This window comes from Punica granatum, chromosome 5, assembly GCF_007655135.1.
Source record: "Punica granatum isolate Tunisia-2019 chromosome 5, ASM765513v2, whole genome shotgun sequence".
Taxonomy (NCBI): Eukaryota; Viridiplantae; Streptophyta; class Magnoliopsida; order Myrtales; family Lythraceae; genus Punica; species Punica granatum.
Window position 1 is genome coordinate 3908523 of NC_045131.1, and position 22834 is coordinate 3931356.

Sequence of the window (22834 nt, forward strand, 5' to 3'; positions counted from 1 at the left end):
CTTTGCAGACTGTGCTCAGCCGTGCCCGCACCAATCTCCTCGGATCTCGCGGTCGAACAGCTCAGAGAAGATAGCTCAAGCGACAAGATGGAGACGGAGAGGAGACCGGTTTGCTCCGGTAGAAGCTCTGTGATGGCAGTAGGTGGTGCACGGGACGGAGCCAGCACGCGCTGTAGAGTCAGATGTGGAAAAGGGAGAGACAAGACTTCATTAGTTCAGAGTCCAGCCTGTAACGAGTGTGCCACGGGACGGTTCTCGCGGGACGTAAGACTGTCCTGGGCCATATCATGACAGGCCCATTGCATGCCTGATGGACCATAAGCCCACAAAAGGCCCATGGGTTACATAAGTTTCCAAAGGTCTCGGGGGAAATTGGACAGGAAAAAAGAGGGAAATTGGAAGAACAAGCTTATATAATGGTTTTCATCGATGAAGATAAATGATCTGACTATAGTGCAGTAAACGTTGTACAACTAATCACAATGCGGAAATTATCGGTATGGTTCCGAAGCTCCAATCTTTGCTTTTTCCGAATGTCCTGAATTTATTGACACATTCCCAGCCCATATTGAAGAAATCACGCACCATGTCCCCTTGTCTAATGATAATATATGGATACTTAAACCTAATAAAGAAAAGGCATTAATTAATAGTTCAAATATCGAATTCAATTACTGAATCTCTTATAATTCAGCATGGCGTACCCGAGGCATCATCCTTTGGCGTCCCCAACACGAACAGCCTTGCCAAGACCCGTATTTCATACTCAAAGACTTACAGCTCACCCTATGATGCCGTACCCGAGGCATCATCCTCGAAAACTCACTCTAAGTTACTCATGGGATCGGATGTTATCTGTCCAAAGATGTAAAGGAGGGAGAAGAGGAGAGGAAGAGGGTTGCAGTATATATTAGGGGTGTGCACGGATACCAGATATATTCGAAACCGGTTGGAATTTACTCATTAGAGTAGGATCTGGGTAGCTCGTATTAAAAATAGAATAGGATTCGGGTATTAAAATAAAAAACCGGTGAAAACCAGTTCTGGTTTTTGCCTATAGGATATCCAGAACCGAAACTGATACCCGGACTCGGATAATAATTTCTCCCATTATATATATAGTTATAGTTATATTCATATATTCTTATATTTAAAATATATAGCCACTAATTTATAATAAAAAAATGTAAATCTATGTCGACATTTTGTTTTACGTAATTACTGATTATGGATGAGACATTTTCGGTTTTATTTAGTAGAAAAATTTACAGGTTCCAATAGGGTATCCAAAACTTGGGGTATAATACAGGTTCTGAATAGGTTCCGATTCCATGACTCGACATGGTATGGTCCGGTTATAAAATCTTGAAACATGTCCTTTACAGAATAGGGTTCGAATATTGCAAATTAAACAAGGTATCCGGACCCGCGCACCCCTAGTATATATGGTGGCTGAGAAGTGATCAAGATGAGTCGTATATATATATGCAAATGGAAGAAATCGAGGGGCAGAAGAAGAATCAGTAGTGAAGTAAGCGGGGGTGAATATAATAAGGAAGACTTTGACTGAGGAATGTGTAACTATACTTCATGGTAATTTTTGAAAAAGACTTTACATATTCCAATTTACTGCATGAGTCTTAATAGCATATTTACCCAAGTAATTGAAATTTTTCGTACCCTTACGTGTCCGGTCACAAGCATGAAAGTTGCCTAGACCGAAATATAACGATGGAGTAGTTCACGTAATTCAGTTCTCTGATAAAGTGCGTGTGCAGTTGCATATTGTTGGTGTATTAATTTACCCGTAAGTTTCCATAGGCGAAGGCATTGTGTATGGAATTTGGATTTGACCTAGCAGAATTGTTTGACCATAATTTCTGACGGATATAATAGGAAACCTGCTCCTAATTAATTACACCAAATTAATGTCTAATAAAAATATCAATTAGAAAAAACTGAATTAATGATGGTTTCTATCTTATGCTTGACTGCAAATTCTATATCTTGGTTCGAGAAAGGGAAAAAAGAAATGCATGCAAGAAACATTAAAATAAAAAGGAAAAAAAGATAAAAATCTCCCTTGTGATTTAAAGTAGGGACAAATCGCACCATATTCTTTTGTTTAAAATAATTAGCCTCCTTGTGGTTTGTTCCGTTAGACATAGGGGTTATGGCGTTAATTTTATTTCATTTTTAGTTCTTAATCTTTAGTTTTTTAATCATTTTGGTCCTAAATCTTTTTTTATCGTTCATATCCTCAACTTTCTATTTTGTTTCATTTTAGTCCTATAAAGAAAAATCGAACGGGAAGGGGTTCAGGCCCCCCAATCGGCGACCCCGAACCCTCCACAGAGGACGCCGGATGTATTATATGTATATGCATGGATATGTATGATATGCATGCATGTATACTTGTATTATTTTCCCAATACATTTGTGATTTTGATTTTCATATTCCTAAATAGCTTGAGGCCCGAAACCACGTGGCCCAGATTTATGGGCTTGGAGGGGGAGGGCAAGCCTAATAGCACCAGGCCGAGCTTCCACAAAATCCGACGTTTTGTAAGGTGTAACATATTCAATTATTGGGTTATCGTAAACCATATATATAGTAATTAATAATTTTAAATATCAACTTTTTTTTTGTCAAGGTCTGATTCCATGACATCTTCAAGTTCCTTATGTGCAAGAATTATTAAGGACTTTCATCTCATTAACTGAAATTGATTTGAATTTCACATTTCATACTTTTAAGCTGTCAAAAGAGATAACGGCGCCGATTTTTAAATTTCATGGACCAAAGCCATACATTTACATTTACATGGTTTCAGTAGGTGTGGACGGGGGAGAGGATGATGGGTTAAAAAGGAAACTGAAATTAAACAGTAGTGAAGAAGAATCAATAGTGAAGTAAACATCCATAAATTTCATATTTTCTCTCACTATATTTTCCAGTGAGAGAAAATCCTCCCTTTGTTGGAGCCCAAATTCTCCCTTGTTGGAGACTGATTTCTCCTCCTCCTCCCCCTTTTCTTCTTCTTCTTCTTCAAACTGCTTTCGTTGAAGGAAGGTGAATAAATGAAAATGGCCTTCTAGCTCAAGAAATCCGTCACTCTATGAGAAACACCAAAGCCCGCAGAGGTTGGATAGGAATGAAAATAGACTTCATGAAAGCGTTCGACAATTGGAATCGTCCTTCATCATAAAGGTTCTGGAAAACTTCGGCTTCCATCCTAAGTTCATCTCCTGGATAGAATAGTGCATTTCTACTACCTCTTTCTCGATTTTGATTAACGACTCTCCTTACGACCACTTCAAGCCCGGATGAGGAATACGACAAAGGGTCCCCATTTCCCCATATTTTTTATCATTGCCATGCAAACCTTGTCTAGGCTTCTCTACAAGGCTGAAGTCAATAAAGAAATCAAAAGGGTTCAAATCAGTACGCGCGGCCCTTCCATCTCGCACCTCGTATTTGCCAATGACTTGCTCATCTTCTCTCGAGCTTTTAACTCAGAGATTGACTGCATAAAGGACATTCTAGAAAAATTTTGCGCATGGTCAGGGCAAAAAGTAAACACTGACAAGTCAAGTATTTTCTTCTCCAAGAACCTAAATACTCCAAGACGGCAACAAATCAAGTAACGGCTCGGTATGAAGAAGCTCCGGCCAAACTCCCATTACCTTGGCAATCGACTCCTCATTGATAATAAGAAGAAAAAAGATTCTTTCCAATTTCTCCTTGACAAAATCAAGGGCAAATTGGTCTTGTGGAAGGCAAAAAACATTTCATGGGCGTGAAAAGCAACACCAATTAAATCGGTCATTAGCAATACCCCGTATACACCATGTTTGTCTATTGTTTTCCAAAATCCATCCTAACCAAGATGGACCGGGAAACGAAATGCTTATAGTGGGGTAATGCTGATGACAAAAATATTTACTTTACCCCAATGAGTTGAAAAACCTTGATCGACCAAAATAAGTGGGGAGGCTTAGATTTTGACAAGCGGTGAACACCAACAAAGCAATGCTTTCGAAAACCACATGGCCTCTTACCTCTAACAAGAATAGTCTTGCTACGATAGCAATGAAGGGAAAGTATGGAAATTTTCTTTCCCCGTCATCCCGATCAGCCTCTACCCAATCTAATGTTTGGAAAGGTTTGCAATAGTGCTGAGACACACTCAAGGTAGGTTCTCGCTTTTCAATAGGTAATGGAGCATCCATTTCTATTTGGAAGGAACCGTGGATCCTAGGTATGTTCAACTTCAAACCCAATCCAACTTTAGGAATAATTACGGAGCACGAGTCCAAGGTACGTGATCTCATGCATTTTCTTCTGAGAAGATGGAATGTCCCATTGATTATGAATCTATTCGATGAGCTTACTGTTCAAAATATTTTGAATATTCACTTTGCTGATTCGGACCGTGATAATACCATGATTTGGACTCTTGGTACTCTTGGAGAGCATTCAGTTAAATCCTTTCATGTGTTGGATCAAAAGCATAGGTTCAATACTCACTCATCTTTCAATTGGAAACGTCTTTGGGGATTGAAAATCCATGATCGACTAAAAAGCCATTTATGGAGATTTACTTGTGAATGCCTCCCATGATTTTCTTAATGCGAAACTATATGCTTTGTAAAACCGGTTCCGATAATTTTGCTCATCTCTACGGTGAATGCATCTTTTATCGTGTTGCGTGGAGGGAATCACCTTGGAATTTAATTTTCGATAATTTTCCTTCTTCTACTCTTGTTGACATAGTTTATTTTATCATTCACCCCCCTTGTGCTCTTATTGTATTGAACGTATATCTTTTAGACTATATGGTACCATTGTTCTTTATACTTTATGGCAAACAAGTGTCTTTGTGCAGGGGTTGCTCTCATGCTTCAACTTATCTGCAAATCATTCAATGAACAGTCATGCGCAAAGGAACCTCATCATCAAATTGTTGCCCAAATCCCCTCAAACGTCTCTATCAGCGACAGATCAGGAGCCACAACCAGCATTAACTTAGAAGCCCCTCAAACTAATATTCCTTCTCACACACACAAGACAACTCGTACTTCATCAATCCTTAACTCCCCACTGGACACGTGCTAGTGAAAGATCAACATGGATGTTGCTTGGCGTGGTTCTCAAGCAGTCATTGCTGGTGTGGTGCGGTCACCCAATGGAGAGATACTTCAATCGTGATTTGTCCCGACTAATACAGCCTCACCTCAACAAGCTGAAGCCCAAGCGATCTTCTTAACCACCTCTTTGGCTCTCAGCTTCGGATGGATGAAATTATGGCTTGAAACCGATGATTTAGTTATCGTTAATGCTTTTTTAAATCCTTGTAGTGTTCCTTGGGATATTAATAACATTATGTTAGATGTTAGGAAGCTTCTTTCTTATTTCTCTGAATGACGTTGTACTTGGGTCTCCTATTCTTCCAACCCCACGCCCACGATTTATGTCAATTTGGCATTAGATCATATTTTGTATGTCTATGCATGTTTGAGGGTCAACTTTCTAGCAATGTCACTTTTCGATAATAATAATTATGAGGCTTATTTGGGGGAAAAAAAAGTAATGGAGTAAACGGGGGAGAATAATAAGGAAGACTTTGGCTGAGAAATGTGTAAATATACTTCATGGTAACTTTTCGATAATAATAATTATGAGGCTTATTTAGGAAAAAAGAAGTAGTGGAGTAAACGGGGGACAATAATAAGGAAGACTTTGACTGGGATATGTGTAAATATACTTCATGGTAATTTTTTAAAAGACTGTACATATTCCAATTTACTGCATGAGTCTTGATAGCATATTTCATAAGATGATATATTATATATTCATTGTCTTCTAAATTACAAATTATTATAACGATTCAACTTTATAGCTATTGAATAAAAACTTTTTAGATAACATTTTACGTCACATTACCAAGAAATTATCAAATGGTTTAAAAATTCTTGACCATAAGAAATTCATGTTGTAAAATTTTAGTGTTAATTGCAACGGTGGTCCAAAAAGTTTCATGAATGTTTTAGGTTGGTCCAAAATATTTTTTTGGTAACTTGTTGGTACAAAAAGTTTCAAAACTGTTTCAATGTAATGTATTATTGCTCCTGACGCCGTTAACATTTTGCTGACGTAGCGCGTCATATGTGTCACTTTTATTACGTGGAACCAATTATAGTGCATCACGTCATTTAAGAGGATATAAAATCTGAAAAAGTCCAATAAAAATATAGAAAATACAAAAAAAGTAAAAGTTTAGAAAAATAATAAAAAGTATTTTAAAAACTATAAAAAATAATTAAAACATTTAATTTCAAATAAATTTTATTATTTTAAATTTTAAAAATAAATTTTAATTTTTTTCTATATTCTTAGTATTTTAAAGTATTTTTTATTATTTTCTATATTTTTATTAGAATTTTTCAGATTTTATGTCCTCTTAAATGACGCGGCGCACTATGATTGGTTCCACGTAACAAAAATGACACATAGGATGTGCCGTGTCAGTAAAATGTTAACAGCATCATGGGTAATTGACGGAATGTACTACATTGAAACGGTTTTGAAATTTTTTGTACCAACAAGTTACCAAAAAAATATTTTGGATCAATCCAAAATATTCATGAAACTTTTTGGACCACAGATGCAATTAACCTTAAATTTTATGTCACCTGTAACCGAAAATTTATGTCATCAAAGTATTTATTATGCCCCGTTTGGATTGATGGTTACTTGATTTTAACTTTAACTTTAACTTTAATTCAACACACTACACAACAAAAATACACATTTCCCAATTCACAAATTTTAACTTTAACTTTAATTCAACACACTACACAACAAAAACACACGTTTCCTAAGTCAAATTTATAATCACATCTCATTTGTCCTTTTCCACATTCAAAATCAAAATCAAAATCAAAATTAAAGTAACTTTAACTCTGAATCCAAACGGTCCCTAAGTTTTGCTTAATGTTTCTTACCAAGAAAATTAAAGAATGGCTGGTTAAGATTCATATATAACCATGGATGTCCAATAATCCATATTTAAATATCTAATTAACTCTTTCTGTAAATTCTATTATATAAATGGTAAATACGGTTCAGTTTCAGTAAATTCGGCAATAAATTGACATAATTATAAGCATTATTAGGTCTCCATTAATTCGAGAGTTTCATAGGATTTGAAACTCTCGGCAATTAGGCCGATTACCTTGATTGTCAAAGGAACGAATAAGCTGTTTCTGTGATGGGTCTTGTGCGTAATTAGAATATCTGTCAAAGAAATAAATAAAATACGCAGTTGATTATTATATATATTGCCCTCTAATGTTGTTTACTTGTTTATTCAATCATGTCCTCAATATTACACGATTTTTTCCTTGTAGCCTTATCGCTTAATTATCCATAAGATTGCTCAGCGATATTTTAAAATTAAAATATATATTATTTTATAAATAAATTGAAAAATAAAAATATAACGGAAAATGTAAATTTATCATACTAACATGAAGTATATATCTAAAATAAACTCTATACAGAAGTAGCTTAGTTGCCATTGAGATTAAATCAAGAAATTGATGTACTATATGAAAGACTTTTAGCTCCAAGATCGTGGTATAATTTCTCTAGTTCAAAGATTATAATCCTTAAAAACATAAAGTACATCAATTTCTTGATGTAGGCACGTTCCGTATTGCAAGTTAATTCCAAAGTATTTCTATCTCTCATTTGAACGTATAAAAAAAAAGTCCATAAGATTTAAGAAAAATTTCCTTGCCAGAGTTTCAATTTCCTATGAAGTGAGTGGGCCACGCACGTTATGGTAAAAGCATGGACGGGCCAAAAGGCCCAAGTTCTCGCCTATGGGCCCGTGAATGGGTCGCGCCACTATGGTACACAAAAGAGGAGACTCGGGAGTAACTTCAACTAGTCATTCCACCCGCGCAATACGCGGAATGAATATTTGTGAGATTCAGTATATTTTATCACTTATTTTGATTATAAAATTTTAGTTAGTTTTATTTTTTGTTACAAGGGAGACTCGTGAATATAGTGCAACAAAATAGAAATCCTAATAACTGATAAAGGGGTACGAGTAATTTCACTGAGTATCAAACCTGAAACCCCTTGGTTATCAGATGACGGTGAGGGCGCACGCCACTGGCAATACGCTCTTTTTTAATTGGTTTATTATTATAGAGAATTTACTTCTTCCTTCCGGATAACATTAAGCATAATTATGAATTAAATACGATGCATTGAATTAGCTTTATTCAAATACTTAAATAAATAAATTTATATATTTTATAAATAAAATAATGTAACATAATTAATAAGTTTATTTTAATACAAATTAAGGTAATAATAAGATTTCTAGTTTCTAAAAAGCTTTTAAATTTTTTAAATACTAAAACTGTAAAAGTCACTTTGATTTTTGGATGTCACATATTCTAAATAATAATATATCAATCATATAATTTAAATTTGTGTGCTCGGATAATATTAATTTACTTCGAATTCCAATTGAAACTAATTACTTCTTTTAGTAGTGATACTTTTTAGTTTCTCGGTGTATTAAGTTTTAGCGTGAAAATTGAAAAAGTTATTAACATTTCTAAAAATCTCTTGCCATTTTTCAAGTAAGTAATTATTTATGAACATTTATTTTATGTTTTAACTTAAATTTGTAGATTTATTTCACCCAAATATTCTAAGTTAAAATTTGATACATAATTACATACATAATATAGTAAAGACCATAAGTTTGAATTGTTTCAAAATTTATATTTTTTGAATAATTAGTTTTTTAATATAATATGAATATATGTGTTTATTTTGACATTTTAAACTTAAATTTATGACTATTTTCATTCTAATGTACTAATTAAAGTTTGATATATTTTTACACACATAAGACAGTAAAGAAGTATATAACTTTACATTATTTCAAAACTCACGATTTTTAAATAATTAGTTTCACTCTAATTATAATATTGAATATTTTTTATTTTGAGTTCTAACTAAAATTTGTAAATTACTTCACTCTAATATACTAAATTAAAATTTGATATACTTTTTTATAGACATAAGATAGTAAAGTGTATGACTTTAAATTATTTCAAAAAATTCACCTTTTTTTAATAATTAGTTTCTTTCTAAGTATAATAGTGAATATTTATGTTTATTTTGAATATTTATGTTATTTTGGATTTTAACTTAAATTTCTAATTATTTTACTCTAATATACTAATTTAAAATTTCATATATTTTTACATATATAAGATAGTAAAATATATTACTTTAAATTATTTTAAAATTCACTATTTTTAATAATTGGTTTATTTTTAATTATAGTATTGAATATCTACGCCATTAAAATGATATCATTGACAATAGATAATAAGTCCATATTGTTAATTAACGTGAACGGTTACAAATGCATGAGAGGCTTCTATCTTGCCAACTGTGCACATATGGCGACGTTTGACGATTGCCCCAGTCTTATATACTATATATAGATAGATTTGTAATCATTTTACTCTAATATACTAATTTAAGATTTGATAAATTTTCATATATATAAGATAGTAAAATATATGACTTTAAATAATTTCAAAATTCACTGTTTTTAATAATAAGTTTCTTTTTAATTATAATATTCAATATCTATGCTATCAAAATGGTATCATTGACAATAGGTAATAAGTGCATATTGTGAATTAGCATGAACTGTTACAAATGAATGAGAGGCTCCTATTTTGCCAAATGTACGCACATTGCGGCCTCCGACAATTGCTTTGGGCCATATATATTATATGTAGATAGATTTGTATAATCATTCTACTCTAATATACTAATTTAAAATTTGATATATTTTTACATATATAAGATAATAAATATATGACTTTAAATTATTTCTAAATTCATTATTTTTAATAATTATTTTTTTAATTATATTATTAAATATCTATGCCATTAAAATGATATCATTGGCAATAGGTAATAAGTGTATATTGTTAATTAACATGAATGGTTAAAAACACATGAGATGCTTTTATTTTGCCAAATGCGCACACATAGTTGCCTCCGACAATTACCCCTGACTTTATATATTATATATAAATTACTTGGAAGGGTACAACCTTCTATAGTATGTTGCATATTCACAAGTTAGCAAGACTGCAACATAATTTAATATGGATACTTGGTAAGATTAATGCAAACGCCCCAATATGATGAATTAATTGACTACATTTTTGTCATGATCAATCTCCAAAGATTAGCACGAGTGGTTGAGCCTTTCATAGTATAAGAGGCCGCAGAGTCGATCCTGCCCTATTGCAAAATTACGGCCCCAAAATCTGAATCGTCAAGAAAAAATGTTATTAGAACATACTTAGTTATCACTGTATTTATTTCTTTTTTACAGTTAAATGATAAATTTTCTCTTAATTTGGTTTATCGTTTAACTACACACACCACTATAAAATTGTGCACCTAATTTATGAATTTATACTTAATTGATGAACACGTATTGACATATGATACATACCACGAGATATAATAGTTGCATATAAAATGTTTTTGTGAATTGCAGTCGTTTTTCCACCGATGCTCCAAATATGATACTAATTTGATGTCAAATATTTATGTTTATGCCATTAAGAAATCCCAAATTTTTATGAATCATATTATCATCAAGTATCATCCCAACCAACTAAATATTGCCAATATAAATCCTATTCTTATCCCCATCGGTTCCACCTGCCAAATATTCCATCCACCGCTTGCCAATTTTGTGGCCAACTGGTTTCGTCATATCCACGCAAATATTGGGGTTTCCTTTGAATCGAAGAGAAGAATGTTCTAGAAGTTGGTCCTAAGCGGCATTGCTTACGTCACGGCCTCGCCGATCCTTCTCTATATAAACCCGCCTCCGCCCCTTCTTGCTTACATCAGTGGAAACCTAATCTTCAATATACCCTGAAGCCCTCTCTTTCTCGATCAATATGCAGATCTTCGTGAAAACCCTCACCGGCAAGACCATCACTCTCGAGGTCGAGAGCTCCGATACGATCGACAACGTCAAGGCTAAGATCCAGGACAAGGAAGGGATCCCGCCGGACCAGCAGCGCTTGATCTTCGCCGGGAAGCAGCTTGAGGACGGCCGGACATTGGCCGACTACAACATCCAGAAGGAGTCCACCCTGCACCTCGTCCTCCGGCTGAGGGGAGGGATGCAGATCTTCGTCAAGACCTTGACCGGCAAGACGATCACTCTCGAAGTCGAGAGTTCGGACACGATCGACAACGTCAAGGCCAAGATCCAAGATAAGGAAGGCATCCCCCCGGACCAGCAGAGGCTGATCTTCGCCGGGAAGCAGTTGGAGGACGGCCGCACCCTAGCCGATTACAACATCCAGAAGGAGTCGACTCTCCACCTCGTCCTCCGTCTCCGCGGCGGTATGCAGATCTTCGTGAAGACTCTTACTGGCAAGACGATCACGTTGGAGGTCGAGAGCTCCGACACGATCGACAACGTGAAGGCCAAGATCCAAGATAAGGAAGGCATCCCGCCGGACCAGCAGAGGCTGATCTTCGCTGGGAAGCAGTTGGAGGACGGCCGCACCCTAGCCGATTACAACATTCAGAAGGAGTCGACGCTCCACCTCGTTCTCCGTCTCCGTGGTGGTATGCAGATCTTCGTGAAGACTCTAACCGGCAAGACGATCACGTTGGAGGTCGAGAGCTCTGACACGATTGACAACGTGAAGGCCAAGATTCAAGATAAGGAGGGTATTCCTCCGGATCAGCAGCGGCTGATCTTTGCCGGAAAGCAGCTCGATGATGGCAGGACCCTGGCGGATTATAATATCCAGAAGGAGTCGACCCTGCATTTGGTGCTGAGGCTCAGAGGAGGGATGCAGATATTCGTCAAGACCCTGACAGGGAAAACTATTACGCTCGAGGTGGAGAGCTCAGACACCATCGACAACGTGAAGGCAAAGATTCAGGACAAGGAGGGGATCCCGCCTGACCAGCAAAGGCTCATCTTTGCAGGAAAGCAGCTTGAAGACGGGCGCACCCTCGCTGATTACAATATCCAGAAAGAGTCCACCCTTCACCTTGTTCTCAGGCTCCGTGGTGGTGAAATCTGAGGAGACAGTTGCATTGTGTCCGGGTTGTTCTGTAGGTCATCGTTGTGTAAATTGTCTTAGTTACTAGGTCGTCTTTGTTGATCCTTCTATGCAGTGCCCCGGTGAAGTGCACTGCTAGAACAAGTTCTTTGAAGTATGTTTGGTGGGTTTGATATTTGCAATGAATAAGTGTTAGTTCCATCCAAGAAAATTCATCTCTACGATTCCTCTGCTTCTTACTGCTGTTTGATTGTTTTGCTCGATGTTTTAGAACATGAACTATTCTCTTGGCCTTGTCTCTCCATTCAGTGATCCAGAGATGATACTGCACTAAGTTTAGTAGAACGAATTTTGGGTTGACTTTGGAACTGTCTTAGAAACAAGAACAAGTTTTGGGTTTAAACCAAAACTTCATTGGATTGCACAATGTTGTGAGAATCCGCATTTTAGTTCGGCATATTTACGAGTTGGAGGTCGCTGATTGGGATCAGTTAGGATGATGCTATGCGCTATGTGTAACACGCGAAGGGTCAAGCTTCCGGTGGATTTCTTGTGGCGCGGTACTTAACCAAGTCTCATTATGTTTTGATCATACTAAACAATCATTATCAACTTTTCGGGAATTTCTCAAATGAGAACTCTGCCGAATAAATGTCAATCTCGTGCCGGGAAGGGGTAGGTTGGGCAGTTTGCTGCAAAGACGGATCATGGGCTGAGCTCAGCTCAATTGTAGCTCCTCCTGCAGAATAGTCTACTCGGACTGCATCACCATATTGTTGCCGAGGGGAGTTCTGCTCGTTGGTGTGCCAACCTTCATCCTCAAAGCTGGACATCCTCGGCGATGCCTGGACACTGTCTGCTTCTGGCTTATAGTGGCGCAACAAGTGGACTGGGGACATTGTGTGCGAAGGAGTTCCTGGCCTGCTTGATATTGGAGTTACGGCGCCTCCTCTGTTTTGCTTGACTTGCTTTTTTGCTGTCTGATGCCAGTTCCTAAGGGCATTTGCCACTCTGTCGTTAAAAATGGTAGGTTTCATGTTCGATCCCATCTGCTCCAAGTAAAATGCTGGATATCAGTTCAAGTGCTTAAAAACTTCACTACTGTGATTTGCTGAATATTGAGGATTTATTACCTGTGTTACCAACGCATATAGAGGAAGGGTTACGTAGCTGCAAAGTATCTGTATGAGGACCCTGCTCATATGCCATGGAAGTTTCCAATTATTATCAGGTTGTATATTATCAACAAGATGATCAAAACTATGGCATTTGATGTGATAAAACATAGGACTGATACTGACCCCATCGAGATCCTGATGGTTATATCTGCTGACTCCTTATGGAAGCATGATCTCAAGCCGAATTCATACTGAACAAGGAGGAGGATTATAATGTTTTAGAAGACTGCCCTTTTAGATGTATAAGATTAGCTCGGGAAGAACCACTCACCGACGACCATGCAAAGAAGGCCAGCTGAAAAGCATTCTGTCCATGGAAGGATGCTATAAAGTCAGTAAAATGGTTGAGTATTGATAAATATCTCCTGTAGACAGTTCAGCTAGCGCAAGAGTGGAAAAGGACCTGAAAGAGAACGAAGTGGATGAGGTAGAGAATGAGCCGGGGCCGATTGAACCAGAAGAGGTCATCTCCAGGCTGGACAACTGGGGTCCCCTTAACAACCTCTCCTCGCTCTTGAATTCTCAGGCCCATCTTCGTGATTATAACCTGCAGCTTCATCCCGACTACTAGAATAATCTGCGGAGAAAATATTACATAGGTTAGTTTTGACCCAGCTTTATACCAGATTGAGAGAAAAATGGAACAAAATGAGAGGAAGATACTTACGATAAGAGGAAGAAACGGAAGCCACAGGTGCGAGTATGAGCCTAGCCAAAAGTGGAGGAAAAGACGTGAGAAACCACGGACTATTCATATAAAGATGTGCTAAAATGGATCTGATGAATTACCGTGGGTGTTAAATAGCAGGAAAACCAGAGCGAAGAACCATATTGTTGGACTGCAAAGATGTTGATGTTATGCGAAGAACATGAGATCATGAATAATCAGTAACCCGGAAATGAAACCAAGTCAGCATATTTAGTCGAATAAAGGGGTCAGGTGAAAAGCCGGGGGGTGGCGGGCCGCCTCACCTAATCCCAACCACAACTTTGAAGTCCTCTTCAAGTGATCTTTTGATGTACTGCTGGAAATCAAACTCGGTATGACTCTGAGGAGCCAGGTGCGCCTGCGTAGGGAAGGATAATGGGAAAAGTTTATGGAATTTCATTGGTAAATTTGGGTATCCTTTCCATTGGAAAGTTTGAATACAAGACATCTGAGGAAGAAGGCATAAGACTGTACCATGATAAACCCGTGGCGAAGTGTTAAGTAATCAACCTTCGGGACCGACCTGACAAATTGTCTGAAGAAGCAGACCTGCCAGTTCAGGAAACAATAAAATGAACATATGATTTGAAATAAATTTTCTCTTTAATGCAGACTTTGCGATAGATTTGAGACTTACGATCCAGAGAAGAACTGATGAGTGGCTCCAGAAACTTAGGTGCCTTCGCCCGAATGTAGTGTCCCTCGCAAACCTGAACCTCTCTGGGTCTGCACAGACATTGTTAGAACTGTCCTGTTAATATAATTCTGATATTTTGATTCTTTGCTCAAGATACTGTTCCATTATGATACCATGGGAGGACTGGTAGTCGATTGTCCTTGTTTCCATCTCCCACGCCTTCCACTTGCTCATCTGTTACAACGTAAATCAGTCAGAGATCTCTAATCAACAGATCCAATTTCTAAAATAATTCAACTAGCCTTAGGAATCATCGTCTTGCCTTAGCTCGGCCAAGGGCAAGGGTGACTATGCAGTAGAGAACATGGGAAACTGCCAGCACAAAGATAAATATGTGGAGCTGATGGATTCCATAAACCGAAACGAACGGAACTTTCCCCTGAAAATTAAATAACAGCAGGTATCATCAGTACCCAGTGTGGAAACTAAATTTCTTATTTTTTCCCATGTTGATCAGTCGCCATAGAAGTCCACAGAAATGAAAAATAAATAAATCTTGGTCAAAAAATTTTGCAGCAGGGTCAAGAGACTATTTCGCCAGTATGGAACCATATTTAATAATATGAGAAGGAGAAGAGTAGGATGCCAATAATTTGCCTGAGAACATTTGTCGTATGCGGCAGCAGCTAAGACTCGGCGATCGGAGGGCTGAGCAGACATCGATAAGAGCCTTCTCCGGCCACCATCTTCAGGATCCTTGTATTCATCTTCCCCGTATTTGGTTTTCTCCTGCTTAGGACTGCAGGGGTGCCAAGTTGCTCCCACGGACTCTGGTATGCAAATGCCCGAGATTGGCCCTTGCCCCACAGTCAGCATCAGCGATATGAACCCGAGCAGCATCAGCTCTGATAGATTCAGATACAGAAAAAAAGGTGAGCTTTCCATTACAGAGCACGAGAAATTCTGATACTTGATATTGACTTATGGCATGCTTGCAGAGTCTCTCATTAACATCAATCACCATTATACATGTACGATAAATACGGTTTCAGCGTTCGGCATATGAGGAGAAGGAAGAGACCTGCTTTGATCTTCTCGAGTGCTTCGAAAAGAGCTCGCTTATGCCGCTTGGTCAACCACTGCATTAAGGACACGTAACATCTTGTAAGTTGTAGGGAGGAAAAATCGGTCTTACCGCTACATTCTGTGTATGAATCAAATGCTTGAATGGTACTGAAGAAACAGTTCAATTGGCTAGCTGATGTACAATATATGCACCTGTCCGATTAGATGGATGATATGCTCGATAATAATCGAGATCAAGACGAGCACGAAACAGACTACTGCAACTGCCCACGTTGGCGTCTCCTCCAAGGACCGGCCTCCCTTGGATGATGCCATTACCTAAGTTCACTCACTCCGTAGTTCCTCTCACGCTGCAACTGTCCAGGCCTCGATCCCCGATGACTTGGAAGGTAACTCCAGGTACCCAAAGGACTGTTTCTTAAGCAGGACTTCACTTAAGAAGTAGTTGCACACTTATTGGCAACCAAGATCATTTGCAAGAGATGGCTCTAAAACCTCGATAACTCAGGCCGAATTTATTGGATCGGATGTCTCCAAAGATTCGAGAGAAGAGGGAAAGGGATGTAGTGTGGTGGATGAGTATTGATGATCAAGAATGAGTCGTATATATTAGCAAAGGTGAGTGGGAGGACAAAAGGGGGGAGTTAGAATTAGTGAAGTAAGCGGGGGTAGAAGGAAGACTTTTGACTCAGGAACGTGTAGATAAGGCAATCTTGAAAAAGACTTTACATTCCAATTCACTGCATGTAATGTAAGTATATGTAATTGCAACCCTAACGGGTTCGGACCAGTGATTAATGTGTATCCAAATTTGCACTGATACCCGAGTTCGAATCCCCTTGTGGCCACCGGAGCGTATTTGGAGTAATTACCCGCTCCGTGCGTCGCCGGGGGTTCACGGAATCCCGGAGATTAGTCAAGTGAAATCCGGACACCCCGGGTTAGTAAAAAAAAAAGAAAAAGAGTATATGTAATCATCAGCATTTTTTTCCCAGGTCACGTACCCGATCGCAAGAAAAATGCGCAAATTAACCGAACTATAACAACGATATCCACGAGATTCAATTAATCCTTATTAGAAAAGCTTGCTATGCTCGGGACAACGTTCCAGGCAGGGCATGTGCAGTTGCATACGGTCGGTAAGTGCCCGTAAATTACTTACCGTGGATGAATGCTAGCTCGGGTTGGATTCGCAATTGTGTATGGAATAGGATTTGGCCTATGCAGAATTGTTTGACCGATTCCAAACGGATTTCATGGGAAATCACCTGTTCCTGATAACACCGAAATGTCTAAATAAATAAAAAAATGAATTCAAGAGTAATTGATTCCGCACTAGTATTGTTATTCAATAATGTACTGGTCAATATTTCAAAAATTAATTCAAATCAAAGTATTCGAGATCCAACCTGTACGATCATACATCATTAAGTCATGAGTCCATATTCCCAGAAAATGAAATATAAATTATATAGTCATGGAAGAGTAGAGATATGGGCTCTCTCATTTATGGATTTTTAGTCGAGAAATTCAATTCAAAACTCCTGGAAGCAAAATTTGAAATTATAAACTTGCTGTCGAAAAAGCGAAAGAGTGTATGATCGGGACGTATCCGAGCCTAGCTACTCATTTAACCACTTGACTAGCTAATTACCGGCGTGTATAATGAATTAATGATGGTTCCTATGCTATGCTTCACCGGAAATTGTCAAATATTTTGGTTTCAAAAGACGGAAAACAAATGCATAGGGTCGAGTACTTCAAAAATTGGTCAAGCCTCCCTTTCCAAACTTAGTCGAAATCATCGGCTCTCCAGACATTCAGATCATCGCAGCTCCTGCATTAACAAGTAAAAAAAAAATTAAAAAATCATTGCCTCTCTTCATTCGTCAACAACGGAGTGTCTAATTTGTGGGAGAACACACTTACTACAATGGCACATGAAGTATCGAATTTGATTCTCATCAGCATGGAATTTTCAAGTTTTTTTATTTAGATTTCGCTATCCTTATATTTAGGATATAGGTCTAAGCTTTATGATGTCATGCGCAGAATAGGAGGTGACGTAGAAAAAGAAAATGGAATTTTAGTGAGTCTTCGGTTTACATTTTGGTTATGTCCTCCCCTGGTTGAAGCCAATACGGAAGTTAAGAAGTAAATTCTTGTAGGAAAAAAAAGTTCAAATTGTACTTAAAATAACCATTCCTTTCTTTAATATTATCAGCCCATTGGATACGAAAATCAAAATCCCATCTAGAAATTAATGTGAGTTGGTTCAAGTAGTTCGACTCTTATTCCGCTTAAGTAAGGTCTCGAGGTCGAGTCTTTGTGAATGTAAAAAATTCACGCTGGGAGAGTTTTACCCCTTAGCGGACCGATCCGACTCGACTGGATTAGTCGGGATCTAATTAGGCTTCCGGATACTATAACGAAAAATATTCCATCTAGAAGCGGGAGCCCAATTTTCCATGAAGACAAAAATTCTTTACTAATCATATATCAGTCTTTTTTTTCGGTAGACATATATTAATCTTTTTAACTCCTGTCAATTATTAACCCAAGAGGAAAAAATTAGTTTAAATATTAAATGCCAAATTTCAAGTCTAGTGAGTACTTCATATGGTTGGTCTACCGTGGTCAACATGAAACGTCCCAGAGGTAGTAGGACGAGGAAATACATGCATACATTACGCATGCCACGGTCTGATCTATTTAGCTTGACGTAAATATCCTATTCGTGGGAGAACGTTTATTTTTGGTTTATGAGCAACCTTTATAGGTGAAATTGATATATCCAAGTCGATAAGCGGTCAGTAGATCACGTCCAAAATGTGTTGATAAGGGTGTTGGAACTTGGAAGTTGAACCCTAGATAGCCCTCGACTCTAATGACACCTTGGTTCCCCAAAGGAAAGCATCTCTCACGACGTGAACACCCCGAACCATTTGCTAGAGGATCGTGTACTTAATTCTCTCATATAACATATATTGTGTGAGAAAAATATGTAATATTCATTATTGTTAAGAGTCAGCAGGTCGTACATATAGGTCTCAGAAATGCATTCACTCTTTAAAATAAGTATTTCAGAGGGTGTTAATTTGACAAACGATCGATCATACAAACATCGTCATATGAAGTTGTCATGGGACATGCATGAAGATGAAGGTTGCGGCTAGGTTAGGTTAGGCAGCGTTTGGGTGGATATTGATGGATGATGTGTACATATGGAAACCATAGATATTATGGCTGCATAGGCTTGATCAAGACAATGAACAGTACCCAGGTCTTCCAACAAAGTTTGATTCGGAGAAGATCGTGGAGTCGCGAAGAGGAAAACAATGAACAGTACTCGGGTGAGAGAGGGAAAGAGAAAGATGATGAACAGTAACCGGGTGGGACACATTTTAAAAATAATAAAAAGTCCGGGGTCGTTACTAAATAAGACCTGAGATGCTTAATGGGAGGAAACAATATGAAAAGTCGCGTTAAACGATTCTATCTGAGATTTTACAGAATCTAGACAAAATGGCTGATCTGATGTAACTTTCAACTGTCATGGTTTATTTTAATGTAAAAAATGGGCCAGGGAGCAATTGAGACAATATCCATCTCTCGAGGGCATTTTAAGCAATTTACTCCTTAAAATAAGTACTTCAGACGGTGTTAATTTGACAAATGATTGATCAAACAAATGTTGTTATATGAAGTTGTCATGGGACATGTATGAAGATGAAGGTTGCAGCTAGGTTAGGTTAGGCAAGCGTTTGGGTGGATATTGATTGATGATGTGCACATATGGAAACTATAGATATTATGGCTGCATAGGCTTGATCAAGACGGTGAACAGTGCCCAGGTCTCCCAACAAAGTTTGATTCGGAGAAGATCGTGGAGTCGCGGAGAGGAAAACGATGAACAGTACCCGGGTAAGAGAGGGAAAGATAAAGATGATGAACAGTAATCGGGTGGAACACATTTTAAAAATAATAAAAGGTATGGTTCGTTACCAAACAAGGTCTAAAAGGCTTAAGGGAAGAAACAATATAAAAAGTCATGTTAGACAATTTCGTCTGAGATTTTACAGAACCTAGACGAAATGGCTGATTTGATATAACTTTTCAACTATCAGGGTTTATTTTGATGTAAAAAATGGGTTGGAGTGCAATTGAGACAATATCCATTTCTCGAGGGCATTTTAGATAATTTACTCTTTAAAATAAGTACTTCTGAGGGTGTTAATTTGACAAACGATCAATCATACAACCATGTTATATGAAGTTGTCATGGGACATGCACGGAGATGAAGGTTGCGTCTAGGTTAGGTTAGGCAAGCATTTGGGTGGATATTGATTGATGATGTGTACCTATGGAAACTGTAGATATTATGCACTGTATGAGTGTATATATATATAAGTATATGTATCTAGCTCCCATTTGACACGGTCAGAGAGGCCACTGTCGATAAGAGTTCATATATATCTTCTTGATATGAAGCGTAACCACATAAACATGAAAAAGTCTTGTGTATAATGGCACTACATAAAAACTTAAAATCAACATTTTACATGCATATTGCATGTACCTATACCTCTTCTACATAAAAGAGAAGACTTCCGATCTGCTTGCAGATGGACCAAAAATGGGATTTGGTCTAATCTAACGGACATAGATTATGCTCAGAAAATCACTCTTGAGAAAGAAGCCGGTGGATACTGTCATAATACACCCTTGATTAAAAGTGCAATGTATAGTTTTAAATAATTTCGATTCCTGAAACTTGAATCTATATCTCATGAATATTTATTTACCAGTGCTCAAGTTTTACTAGGAAACTACAAAAGCTGTAACTAGCATTGGAGTTCTTCGATATCTCAATCGGAAATCCAAATGCAAAAAATAAAAATGAACTTTAAATAGAAAGCCGAAAAAGGAAATAGGTTAGGAAAGAAAGCATATTAAAGCTAACGGGGCCTTAAGCATGTCCAGCAGGAAAGAGGAAGAACGGCCCACTCGCACTCGGGTTGCGTAATCATCCCTACCTTCACAGTTTGCTATTTGGTCCTCCCCAAAAATTTATTTGCTAGCTGGTCCCAAGTGAAAAGGAAGGGAAAATTAGAAGGGGGCATTCCGAGAATTGAACTCGGGACCTCTCGCACCCTAAGCGAGAATCATACCACTAGACCAAATGCCCATCTTGTTGCCCTCTGACGTAATATAATCATAATTATCTAAAAATAGTCAATGATGTATATGTATGGAGGCTAGCTTGATGAATAGTACATGTTGAAGGTAATTGAGTTCCATTCAAGCTATATGTGCGTCTAGAATTTCAAGTAACGGAACAATCGGGAAGATTCCTCAAGATCTGTGTAGTGCCTTATCGAAAATTTCAAGTGATGAGTCAAAATTGCTGTGTAAATTAATCAGTATATCTTGTATCTAAACTTACTTTCGATGGAAGTCTTGCTATGACGTATATACATTGAAGCTAGCTTGATGAGCAGCACGTGTTGAAAGTAATTAAGTTCCATTCAATAGCTACGTAAGTGTGTGTCTAGATTTTTAAGCAGATGGAACAATTCGAAAGATTCTTTAAGAATTGGATAACGCCTTATCAAGAATTTCAAGTGGTGGGTGGGAAATTAACGTGTAAATTAGTCAGTATACCTTGTATCATATGCTAGAATTTTGTCGTCGAAACACTACTTGATTAAACAGAAAACAAGATGCGTGCATTCCGACGATAAATGATTTTAATGGGTGAATACCACATAAAGATTTAAAAATTAAAATTTTTGCACTCGAGATAATTGAAGAAAAAACAAGAAGGAAGTAACAAATCTCTTTACGAATCGTTCAACCACCTGCGGGACTAGTTCTTCACGTGAAAGTCTTGGCATATATAAATCAATCACGTGAATCGAGCACCAATGATTTCATGCAATTAATTCTTCTTTCAGGTAAAAATTGAAAAAGAAATTATTTTAATGGGTAAATACTTCATAAAGATATAAAAATTAAAAGTTTTGCATTCAACGTGATCTAAGAAAAACAGGAAGTGACAAGTATCTATAGGAATCGTTCAAATTACCACCTGCACGACAAGGTCTTCACGTGAAAGTGTTAGCATAAATCTATCCCGTGAATCGAGCACCGAGAATTTCATGCAATTAATTATTCTCTTAGTTAATCATGACATTAATGCGTTATTAATAATCACCTAATCCAACAGCCAAGTGACACTGATATTTTATTCCCGTTGCTTGAACTCATGTCGGACCAACGTTATTTTATGAACCCAAAAAGTGCATTTTCATCGCCTTCCTCTTGTCCAGCGTACACTAAAGTCATGACAATTAACTGCAATTTTTGTCCATTTTAATTCCTTTCTTTTTTCTCTTAAGATTGCCCGTATCTTCTATATATATATATATATATAGATATGTCATCGAGCCGGCCAGCATGACTCGGTCATAGATCACGATCTTGTATAGTAACAAAGCACATTCCGCAAGCCGTTATATATTTATTTAGTATGCTCTTGTTCGTATTACAGTGCATTTAGAACCTTCAATTGCTTAACATATTAAAGGCAAGAGAATGAGTGCATGACTGATTCTTGGTTCAAGATATCGAGCTAGTCTCTCGGTAGATATAATAGTCTATTCCATGCTTTTACCTGTCCAAATTTTGGAAGAGGGCAGCTTCGATATTGCACATTTTATATAGTTTAATTAATTAATAGCCGAATTACTGCAATGAATATTCGTAATCCCGAATGTCATTTCATGAGTTAGTAGGTTGTTACATGGCCAAAGAAGACCTTTTTGTTGCACGATGGTTTTCATTTTTTGCCATGGATTAGCATTAGTCAAGGAAATCTTACGTTGCTGCCTCAAATATAAAAGATTTTCAATTTCTTTCTTTTTGGTAAATCAGAAATTACTTGATTAAGATGCAAATATTTTCTTCCAGAGGTACGCTTTTCACAACCTAAACTATGGTAGATGAAAAGATTAGTCCGGGGATGGTCCGCTTAAAACTTTTTTTTTTTTTGGGTT

The 22834-nt window shown here is 37.4% G+C and overlaps 2 protein-coding genes and 1 non-coding gene across 3 annotated transcripts; 1 reads left to right on the top strand and 2 right to left on the bottom strand.

Moving 5' to 3' along the window:
- The first annotated feature begins 10967 nt into the window (after nt 1-10967).
- LOC116207630 (polyubiquitin) lies at nt 10968-12386 on the top strand. Its single transcript, XM_031540663.1, has one exon. It carries the CDS (start codon nt 11038-11040, stop codon nt 12184-12186), a length of 1149 nt encoding a protein of 382 aa, XP_031396523.1. The 5' UTR covers nt 10968-11037; the 3' UTR covers nt 12187-12386.
- A 295-nt stretch (nt 12387-12681) lies between these two features.
- LOC116207628 (MLO-like protein 12) lies at nt 12682-16384 on the bottom strand. The gene is made up of 15 exons (XM_031540661.1): nt 15968-16384; nt 15771-15828; nt 15347-15594; nt 15012-15128; nt 14863-14923; nt 14690-14778; nt 14527-14601; nt 14316-14410; nt 14133-14182; nt 14011-14051; nt 13747-13920; nt 13615-13650; nt 13467-13534; nt 13299-13359; nt 12682-13214 (listed from the first exon to the last, which is right to left on the bottom strand). The coding sequence occupies exons 1-15, from the start codon at nt 16088-16090 to the stop codon at nt 12774-12776; spliced, it is 1737 nt and encodes a 578-aa protein (XP_031396521.1). The 5' UTR covers nt 16091-16384; the 3' UTR covers nt 12682-12773.
- A 4508-nt stretch (nt 16385-20892) lies between these two features.
- TRNAP-AGG lies at nt 20893-20964 on the bottom strand. Its single transcript has one exon. It is a non-coding gene; the product is annotated as a tRNA-Pro (tRNA).
- Nucleotides 20965-22834: the final 1870 nt, after the last annotated feature.